Genomic DNA, 10,885 nt, shown 5'->3' on the forward strand with positions numbered 1-10,885 from the left:
CAGTACTGTTATTGTTGATCACTTGTTCAATATTGATATTTTTATGCATTGCACTTCGAGTCGGGAGACCCCTGGTTGTGCTCCATCTGGCTTAGCCTGGTTCCTCAGGTACTGTGCTGGAGTTGTATGCTGCTTGGGGACCTCCATGCTGTTTGTGTGTGAATTAGAGTGAAGAAAGTACGGCCAGACAGTACTCAGTGTTTCCCGGTTTGTTCACTTTTCCAGAAAGTTGAGCTACCAGACAGCCCACGGTCCACCTTCCTGCTTGCCTTCAGCCCAGACAGGTAACTGATTTTTCTAGTGTTTAAATGGTCTCGTTATGGTAACAACAGTAACAAAGGCTTGTGCCCCTTGGGAGACCTCAAGCTTGTAGCAGATCTGAGATCACAGGATCCTAAGCTGCAGTGCAGCCCACATGACTCTTCAGCTGTGTAACCCCAAATACTTAACACTTGATTTTTTTTTTTTTTTTTTTTATGGTTCTTCAAAGTTTTAGCAGAGCCCCAAGAGAATATGCCTGTCTGTGGTGAAAGTTAAGGGCAGGGACTTGGAAGTGGTTTATGAGAAACTGTTGTGTGGCAGAAGGTGTTAACTCTGCTGTCCCCAGCTTCACTGCATACCCAGAGGGAGTGATAGTCAAAAAACAAGATTGAATGATGCAGCGTTAATGTCTTGGCAGTAGGGTGGAGGAGAGCGCCCAGGTTCCTTCCCAGTATTACTTGACCTGGGATGGTTGCTCATCTGGTGGAGAGGAGAGTTGAAAGGGAAGATCTCTTTGAACGTACTGGCTGACTCTGAGTTTTAGCCTTAATCCTTTTAGTGAAAGATTTGCTCAGTTGGAAGTAAGGGCTAGACTGCTGAAATGGGAATTTACTCCTCTCAGCGTTGTGCTCTCAGATGCTGATATACTCATGTTTTCACCCACCCTCTAAGTCTGGTCCCACAGAATTTCTGTGGCTTGCGTGATGCTGCAATGTCCTTTACCCTTCTTTGTGTGAGAGGGCTGCGAGATTAGATGAAAACTAGCCATACTCTGATGGAGTTGGTCCAGTTGGTTGTTTTATGCTCTTAATTTTTGGTTGTCCTCCTTTGTCTTGGCCAATGTTAATTCTGTCCTTTCCCTTCCCTAGAACGCTCATGGCTTCCACCCATGTGAACCACAATATCTATATCACAGAGGTGAAAACGGGAAAGTGTGTGCATTCTCTGGTTGGACATCGGCGCACGCCCTGGTGTGTGACCTTTCACCCTACCATCCCTGGACTCATTGCTTCAGGGTGCCTTGATGGGGAGGTTAGGATCTGGGATTTACATGTAAGTCTTTTTCTAAAAAAATCAAACTTTTAGCATTTGGGGTGCAGTAATTCTTCCCAGGTATAAGGTACAAATTTTGCCCAGCTGAAAGTTGCTTTGGGGAGCTGCAGACATACACAGAAGAACAGTTATAACCATTCCTCTCTTTATGGAAATGAAATTCTAAGACCACAAGATTCCAACTTTTTTTTTTTATTTGCTCTAAACATCCAGATGTCTTGAGGCCTCCACCTCAGGATTGCCAAGAGTGATGTGTGTCATACTCTAAAGCTGCATGTGGCTCTGGTTGTGGCAGCCCTCTCAGTTTGTATAAGGCTTGTTTTTTCTCTTGCTGGTTCCATGGGGGTTAACTTTCACTCTGCCTCAGGAAGCTGCCATGCCATCATTTTTGTTTTTGGATCTATTCTGTCCAAGCGATTGCTCTGGAATGGTGTTTGTATAGGCTGCTTGGGACACACCTATCAGTCGAGACATGTCTGTGGTCATTTGTTTCCAGGAGGGCTGTATGGCCAGATGATATGATAAAATGAAAGCAGATGTTTCTTGTTGAAGGCAGGTATGTGTGATGGTTTGGGACTTTTTTTTTGTTGGGGTCGAGGAGGTGTTGTGTGTGTACCTGGAATCCTAGTTGCCTACACTTGTGTGTTAAGCTGTTGTTAATGTAAATTTACCTTTCCCAGGGTGGAAGTGAGAGCTGGTTCACAGATAGCAACAATGCCATTGCATCCCTTGCTTTCCATCCTACGGCTCAGCTTCTGCTGATTGCAACAGCCAATGAAATTCACTTCTGGGATTGGAGTCGTCGAGAGCCTTTTGCAGTGGTGAAGACAGCCAGTGAGATGGAACGGGTCCGGTGAGTACCTGTGAATGCTTGTATCCAAACTTGAGAATGGTGTAGAGTGGGAAACTATGGAGTGCTCTTCTTGGGATTGGAACGCACACAAACTATAACCTCTCTCCCTGACCCTGTTTTTTTGCTGCCTGGAGCGCTGTCTTGCTTCATTCTTTGCATTTTCACAAAATTAGAACAGCAGCTGTGGACATAAAAAAGGCAAATTGGATTATCAGTGAATTAACAAGTCAGTCAGCTGTGCGCCACAGAATCCTTCTCGGCTCCCCCACTTGTAAGGCTGACCTGCAGGTAACACCATTGAAGTAGGGTTCATCCTGATTATTACTGGGATGCTAAAGTGCAGATACTGCAGGAAAAGGATTTCTTAGCCTTTAAATCTGTACTGAACCAGTGCTTCCAAAATGGTCTTGGTGTGGGAGTGGGGAACTGCCTGAGGGTTATTCTTTTAAATGATGGAAAAACCAAGGCTCTGACAAATCCGGGGACATTAGAGATCCCAAGCCATGTCTGTCAGAGGTGTTAACCTTCTGTCCTTGATGATTTCCCTTGTATTTGTAGGCTCCTTCAGTTTCACTAGTAGTTTAAGTTGGATATGGGAAATTTCACTTCCTGTCCAAGTCTGAGTTATAACTTATGCCGTTGCAGCTTCAGTTTTCCCCTAGAGGGGTGGGTACATTTCAGGGATTGGTGGATATTTTCTTTCTTTTTAAGTGCATGAAATTTTGAGGAGCCTTCAGGTGTGGAATTATTATAAGTGCTATATCCTCCATGATAAACCATGTGTAAGAACTGTTCCATTCAGGGTCTGGCTTTCTTTCAGTCTGAAATGCCACCGGATAACTGAGTGCCCAGTTCTCTTCTGTTTCAGGCTGGTGCGGTTTGATCCTTTGGGACACTATTTGCTCACTGCAATTGTTAATCCTTCCAACCAACAGGTGAGAATATTATTAATGTCTGCACTAATTACAAGCTGCTTTAAATACATGCAAACTCTAGTAGTCCCTAGGTGCCCTGATACTTTAATTAACTTTGGAAGCTTGTGTTTTGACTTTTCTCATCTAAATCAGTCACAAGGATACTCTTTGGTTACGCTTGTTTCCTACAGATATATTATGTTAACACCCAAGACACAGTAACTAAAGGTATAGCTAGTTGCTTTCACAGTGAGCCCCACTGCTGGTTGAGGGGTTCCCTATAGCTGCTGCTGTTTGGTTATCACTGCCTCATCAGCTCTAGGGCAAAGGCTTTCATGGCATTGCTCTGTCATTGTGCTGAAGATTTTTGCTGGATTTTTGCCGTCTTTGACAGGGTTATGCAACTACCAGCTGCAGCCTCATAGGCACTTCACCCTGGCAGGTGCTGACTTCCCTGTTGATTTGGCTGGTGTACTGTGGAACCGTAAGGTTGGCATGGTGTCTGTCTGGATATGTACAAGATCTTCTGTTGTATTAAGAGCTACAGGGCTTCGTGTAACTCAGGGCCAAGGCTTTCCCTTCTTTCTTTGATGAGGTTTATTGTTTCCTTTATCTGTTTTGGGCATTAGCTGAATTCTGAAGGTTTGCTTTAGATGTGCAGTTCTGTTGTCAGGTGACCTGAGCTTTGGCGGTTTCTTTTGCAGAGTGATGAAGAAGTGGAGATCCCTGTAGACAGCACAGAGATGCCACATTACCGTCAGCGTTCTATTCTCCAGTCTCAGCCCGTTAGGCGCACCCCCCTTCTCCACAACTTCCTGCATATGCTGTCCTCGCGCTCTTCTGGCATACAGGTTGGTGAGCAAAACACCGTGCAAGATTCTGCTACCCCATCCCCGCCCCCACCGCCACCTCCAGCAAACGAGAACACCAGGGCCTCAGCCTACACCAGGCTCCGTGAGCGTGTCAGTTACCCCACAGCAGAGTGCTGCCAGCATCTGGGAATGTTGTGCCTTTGCAGCCGATGCTCTAGTGCAAGACTTCCTTCTTCTCTCTTCCCACACCAGGAAAACGCACCCTCCACGTCCTCTGGGGTCACTGGCACTTCTTTTTCCTCTGTGCAGACAGAGCCCTATCAACCTCCGGAGCAGGCATCTGTGGCACAGGAGGACCAGGGGATACTTAACAGGCCATCTGCTTTCAGCACTGTTCAGAGCAACACTGCTGGGAACACTCTCCGCAACCTTAGCCTGGGTCCTACTCGTAGGTCCCTCAGTGGGCCCTTGTCAGGGCACCCGTCCAGGTACCAACAGTCTACAAGAGAGATGGCTTCTGGCTTAGGAGGGTCTGATTGGACTAGAACAGTGCTGAACATGGGTTCCCGCTCAGAGTTGGAAGCCATGCCTCCACCTAGAACCAGTGCCTCTTCAGTGAGCTTGCTATCTGTGCTGAGACAGCAGGAGGGAGGTTCTCAGTCTTCTGTGTATACATCTGCTACAGAAGGGAGGGGCTTCCTGGCACCAGGAGCTGAAGCAGATGGCAGTGGCAGTGCTAGCCCAAGCAATCCATCCAGCATCCGCAATGAGCTTCAGTGTGACTTGAGACGTTTTTTCTTGGAATATGACCGGCTTCAAGAGCTAGATCAAGGGATTGGTGGGGAACCCAGCCAGTCACAACAGGCTCAGGAAATGCTGAACAACAACATTGAGCCTGATAGGCCAGGTCCTTCTCACCAGCAGACTCCACATAGCAGTGAAAACAATTCCAATTTGTCACGGGGTCACCTGAACCGCTGTCGCGCCTGTCACAACCTGCTGACCTTTAACAATGACACACTACGCTGGGAACGAAGCACACCTAGCTACACATCGGGGCAGGTCCAAAACACATTTGAGGGCGTGCCACCAAGCAGCAGCCAGGTGCAGCCTGCAGAGAGAACCGAGGGCCGAGCTTCTACTTCTAGCAGGTTGCAGCTGGGAAGCTCTTCCAACCCATCAGAGGAAAGGACCGTGGGAGTGGTGTTTAACCAGGAGACGGGGCACTGGGAAAGAGTTTACAGCCAGTCGGCTTCAAGCAGACCCGGGAATGTATCACAGGAGGCCTTAAACCAGGAAATGCCTGAGGAAAGTTCGGAGGAGGATTCACTCAGGAGGTAAGATGTACACTTTGCATTCCTCCTCAGTTCTGTTCTTTAACCCTTACTTTCTAATCTAAATGGTGCCTAGGGCTTTTCTGATGTGCTTATGGGCTATTTATGCTTGTTAGAACAAATCGGGGAAGTGCACCAGAGATAGGTTTTAAAAGTGTGCCTTTGGTGGGGTTTGGGAGATGAGACCGTACCTATTAAAAGGGAAAGGTAAATGGTCCAGAAGGTTGTGAGGTGATGCTGAATTTTGTTTCTTTGGAGCAAACTGCACCCCTGGGAATTTTTCTGATTGAAGCAGTTTGGAATGACTGGACATGGATTGTGCTGCTTGTGCAATATGTCCTGCAGGGAGTGCTGCACATGCAGCACCTACCCTGAGGTCTGTCACACAGAAATCATGACCACTAGTAGGAAAGAAACCTTCATTAGAAGTAATGTCTTGTTGAGTCTGGATTGGTGCTTCACCTGCTGGGATGGGAGGTCAAGAGAAACAGATCCTGGAACTATAACAGGGTTAAGAAGGATGGAGTTCATATTTCATCTTGGAGGGAGGGCCTGTATTTCAGGTTTGGTTTTGAATGCTTTAACTTAGGCAGATGATAGTTTCACCATGAGAGGTATTAAGTAGGTAAGGTCTGAAAGTAGTTTCCAACCGTTTGACCCCTTGAAAACCCTGTTTTGTGGAACCTGTTCAGAGTTCAGTGCAAGAATGTATCTGCACTTTGAATGGGAAAATATTAATCATTCCCAAATTTTGGTATTTAGCACTGAGGTTTCTAGAGATGACTCCAGACTTCATGTGGAACAGAGCGGCTGAGCAATCTGCCATTTTTGAGACTCAGGCTTTACTTCACATTCAGTTAAGCTCATGGTCTATTTTGCCTCCTTCCTCTTTCAGTGTTTGTACCAGATGTTTCAGAGGAAGTGTCCAGTCCTTTGTTGCCTGGTGTGGGAAGCTTGATCTCTGAGAACAGAGGTTCCCAACCACCAGGCTGCGGCAGGTTGGCTGCAGGGTTGTGGCACAAGCCCCCCAGTCAGAGCCCTGTCTGTTTGCCTGGCTGAATGGCTTCCAGGGTTAAAGCTGGGTGGTGGGGGAGCCCCAGGGTGGGGAGGCAGCCAGCTCTGCATGCCCTGTCTCATTCCTGCCAGGCTGTGGTAAAAAAATAAATAAATAAATGGTGGGAACCACTGTCTTAGAAGGTAAAATCTCCTTTTCCTGCACACGTCACTATCTGAACTGTGTTGCTCATAAGGGCATCTGAGGAAAAGAAGTGTCTTTTCTTGTTGTCCTTCTTTGTACTTAATAATCAGCTTTCCTTTAGAAGCAGGAGCTGCAATTGCCTTGATTGTTATCTTAGCTGCATTGCAAATAGGTGGTTGCTGGTGGTCATGCAGTTTTTTCAGCTACCTCTAAATCCCTGCCCCAGTTTTAACAGTCTCTATTTAGTGAATCCTGCAAGCTAATTTACATGATAACTGCTACTTGCTTGTACTTAAATGAACCTAGCATTGATTTTAATCAAATATCATCTCAATTATTATGGGAGAAAGAAAAAGGGAGGGAAAGATTGACAAGTTTATAACTTTAAATTCTTTGCTCATGTTTTGTTCATCTCCTTTCTTAGCTAAGTAATTTCACATGCTTAGGTAATGGGTGAAATAAAAAAGCAAACAAACAGATTTTTAGAACACTGACAGTCAGATGTTAATAGGTTCCATGGTATAATCTTAAGGGGTTGGGGGGCACAGAGCCTCATGTTAATCTTAACGGTGGTATTTATTGTGGGAAGCAGTTCTGTTCCTTCTCCCAGGGGAATAGGTAGTCATGACCTAATAAGACTTTTTTATCGCTGATTTCCTATGATTTATTCTCTGGGCTGTTATAGCTGTCACAGGTGGTTATGTTACTGCTGTCTGTTCTGAAGCTACAGCACCTGTGCACACTCAGTCATTCACCTGTGCAAACAGATGCTTCTTGCCAAGGTTAAATGAATTTGGAACAAGTGGTCTAATGCCTTGGGCTCACTTTGGAATTCATTCCATGGGGATTTCCATGGCGAAAAGCCCTGGCAGAGCTTCTTTTGGAAAGCAGTGCTAAGAAGCCATGCCAGGTACCCTGCTCTCTTGGACACCTTGTCTCCTGCTTCTGTGATGAGGCTCTTTTGCCTTCAGGGCCATTCTTGGATTCATTCACATCCCTTCCAATGGGAAAAATGTAGTGTAGTGGGTTGAGAATGCTAGGTATACTGAGCAGCCTTTAAAAATTGGCATTAAAACTTTATGCATTTAGGTTGGAACAAACCCATTTGGCTGTTTTTGGTTGTGTGTCTGGGTCTGGGAAGCTCTATAAAATCTCTTTGCTAGGAACATGGAACCCCACTGCCCTCCACCCATTCACCTCCCCCAAACTCGCTCCTTTTCAGAGCAGTAAGAAACCAGCTGGTACCCATTAATTAATTAGCCTTTTGGTAGGATGGATATTGTGCATGCCTGATCTCAGCTACCAAAACTGGGCAATCCAAGAATGCAAGCCCTGGGGTCAGAATCCTAGTCACTGGCCCATTAGTTTACACAACTTTGAGTGTGCCAGAGATGGCAACTGGTTTCTGTGCTAAAGCTCTTACAATCTAAGCTACATGATACAGTTAACGATGGGGACAAACCCAAGAAAAGGGACATGGAAATGACAGGATGAGGACTGCAACTGTGTGAGAACATGTTTGCTATGCACACATTTGTATTCTTAAGTGAGCATAACTTGTTTTACAGCTAGGGACCATCGTGCGTCATGGCTCAGATAGGGATGGATGCCCTTCTACCCTATGTTAATCCCTAGCTCTTCAGCCTTGTTAGCTGCTCTGTTTCTCCAGCAGGTGTCAGCATTGGGCAGTAGTGTTCCATATTGAGCATCTGTCTGGAAACTTGGGACAAAACTAGCATTTGAAGGCAGCATGTTTCATTCACCATCTGTGGGTGGAATTTGTTCCTTGACCTGGCTTGTCTGCTTGAGAAGCAGCTTGCATAGGAAGTCGTTGCTGGAGAGGGTCAATGAAGCTAATGAATAGCTAATGAAGATTGTTCCTCTCTGGGTTCTTTTACTGCAACTATGACAGGTGGGTAGGGGAGGAATTCTGTTCTTTCTGATGTTGCTGGTATAATTATTCTGGGCTAATAATGAAGGCAGTAATAAGCATATAATGAAGCTTTTCCTGACTGACAACTCTGGCACTATTTATTAACAGGAACATATTGTAGTATGGCACAGAATATTTCCCTCACCTCAGCTTAGTCTGACAGCAAGGCAGAAGAGGCAAGCATTGGGAGCATTCTGCTTTGGGCTCAGATTTGCACTCTTGGCAGCTGAATGATGACATCAGTGGCATGAAAAATATTTGAGAAGGGATAGAATTGTGGAGAATGTACAGTTGGCCTTATAGAATAGCAGGCTACATCTGGGCTTTTGTATATGCAGTGTTCTCCAGCTTGGATGTATTTGAAAAATGAGTTCTCTGCCAAACATTTTGCCACCTGGTGAAAGAATCTATTTGCCTACCTTGCTTGGCAAGTTTACAGGACTCTTAGAAATCCTTTAAGCACCAATGTATATACATATAAAGAATCAGAGCATTGAGTAATGATGGAAGTTGTAGGTAAGATCTACACGACGAGGAAATGATTGAACAGCAGATGACTTCAGGAGTATATTCTGCTATAATTTCTGGATAACCTTCAAGATAGGCTGACTAAGATAAGTCTGTTATCTCAGTGATGGGATGGTTTCAAATAGAATTTAACAGACCTTTTCCAACTGTATGACAGCAGGATTATAACATAGGAGTTGCAATAGTGAATGAGAAGTTGTTCATCTTCTCCTTCAGTCAGTCAGGAAGGGGCTTGCTCCAAATGTTTCAAAAGAGGGTCAGTGAAATCATTGTAGTCCACCACAAAGAACATTTTTCTTAAACCTTATCAGTTAATCATGTTTTTTATGCTTGAAGCAAGAAAGTTTATATCCCTTGTCTAATATAACTGAACTTGAGGCAAATTTCTGGAGTGTGTTGGAGAAAACTTTGCTACAGATGGTAGAAAGGCCAGCTAGGAAGAAAGCTCTTCTTGACTTGCCACTCACAAACACAGAGGAATTGTTTGAGAATGTGAAGCTGGAAGGTAACTTGGGTGACAGTGACATGGACTTCAAAAAAGCAGGCTTTAATAAACTCAAGGAACTGGTGGGCAGGATTCCCTGGGAGGCAAGTCTGAAGGGGGAAAGGAGTGCAGGAGCTCTGGCTTTACTTTAAGGAGGCCCTTTTTAAGGACACAAGAACAAGCTATCCAAGTGCCATAGAAGAATGGGAAGCGCACTTCTAGACAACAGTCTCTCTGAGGAGTTCAAATTCAAAAAGGAATCCTATAAAAATGGAAACTTGGTCACAGTACTAGGGAAGAGTATAAGAGTATCACACAGGCATGCAGGAAGAAAATTAGGACGGTCAAGCCGCAATTTGAGATAGTTGGCAAGGGACATAAAGGACGTAAAAAAGGGGTTCTACAAATATGTCAAAAGTAATAGGAAGACCAAAGAAACCATAAATCCCTTATGGAAAACTGAAGGCCATCTAGTTATGCAAAAAAGGCTGAAGTATATAATTCCTTTTTTACTTCAGTTTTCACAAATAGGGACAGCTTCCATATGATGAGTGCAATTGGAAGCAAAGATAGGGAAGGAGGCAAAGAGCATAGAGTAGTAGAAGAACAGATTAAGGATTACTTAGAAAAGCTAGGTGCATTCCAGTCATCAGGGCTGGAAGGGATGCACCTTAGAGTACTGAAGGAATTGGCTGAGGTAATTTTAGAGCCATTAAGCTAGCCTCTTTGAGAACTCATGGAGGTCAGGTGAGATCAGGGATGCTTGGAAAAGGGGAAATATAGCATCCATCTATAAGGAAGTAAAGGAGGATCTGGGGGATTACAGATCAGTCAGCCTGACGTTGATACCTAGAAAGATCGTGGAGCAGGTTCTCAAGGGCTCTTATTACGAAGCTCCTAGATTAGAATTGGGTAATCAGGAAGAGCTTGATTCACCAGCCTGATTTCCTCTGTGGATGAGAGGAGAGCAGTAGAAGTGATCTACCTTGACTTTAGTATGACTTTTGACAGTTTCCCACAACATTCTCAGTATGTTAAGTAAGGAAATGCAGACTAGGTGAAAGTACTGTAACATGGATATATACTTGGCTGGATCATACTGAACAGGTGATCTTCAGTGGCTCAATGTAGTTGGGAGGAGATATCAAGTGGGGTTCCCCAAAGGTCTGTCCTGGGCCCAGCATTGTTCAACATCTTCAGCAGTGATTCGGATGATGGGATTGACTACATGCTTAGAAAATTTGCAGATGACACCAAGTTAAATGGAGTTGCAAACACTCTGGCAGGCATGGCTAAGAATGTCTTGGATAGATTGGGAAAATGGTGTGCGGTCAGTCAGGTGAGATTCAGTAAGGACAAGTACAGAGTCCTATACTTGGGACGGAATAATTGCATGCACCAATACAGATTGGGAAATGATTGGTTAGGGTTCAGTACTGTAGAGGAGAACCTAGGGGGCTAGAGTGAACCATAAGCTGAATATGAAGCAACAGTGTGCTCTTGTGCAACAAAAAA

General features: G+C 44.9%; 1 protein-coding gene across 1 annotated transcript in view; it reads left to right on the plus strand.

Moving 5' to 3' along the window:
* The window catches only part of AMBRA1 (autophagy and beclin 1 regulator 1), a 181,619-nt gene that overhangs the window by 9,625 nt on the left and 161,109 nt on the right, over positions 1–10,885 (plus strand). The window contains exons 3-8 of the mRNA XM_019519295.1: positions 226–284; positions 1,131–1,314; positions 1,995–2,167; positions 3,036–3,102; positions 3,786–3,932; positions 4,203–5,230. Of these exons, the coding sequence (XP_019374840.1) occupies positions 226–284; positions 1,131–1,314; positions 1,995–2,167; positions 3,036–3,102; positions 3,786–3,932; positions 4,203–5,230 (1,658 nt within the window). The remainder of the gene's footprint in view (positions 1–225; positions 285–1,130; positions 1,315–1,994; positions 2,168–3,035; positions 3,103–3,785; positions 3,933–4,202; positions 5,231–10,885) is intronic.

This window comes from Gavialis gangeticus, unplaced genomic scaffold (assembly GCF_001723915.1).
Source record: "Gavialis gangeticus isolate Ggan-Ray unplaced genomic scaffold, GavGan_comp1, whole genome shotgun sequence".
Taxonomy (NCBI): domain Eukaryota; kingdom Metazoa; phylum Chordata; order Crocodylia; family Gavialidae; genus Gavialis; species Gavialis gangeticus.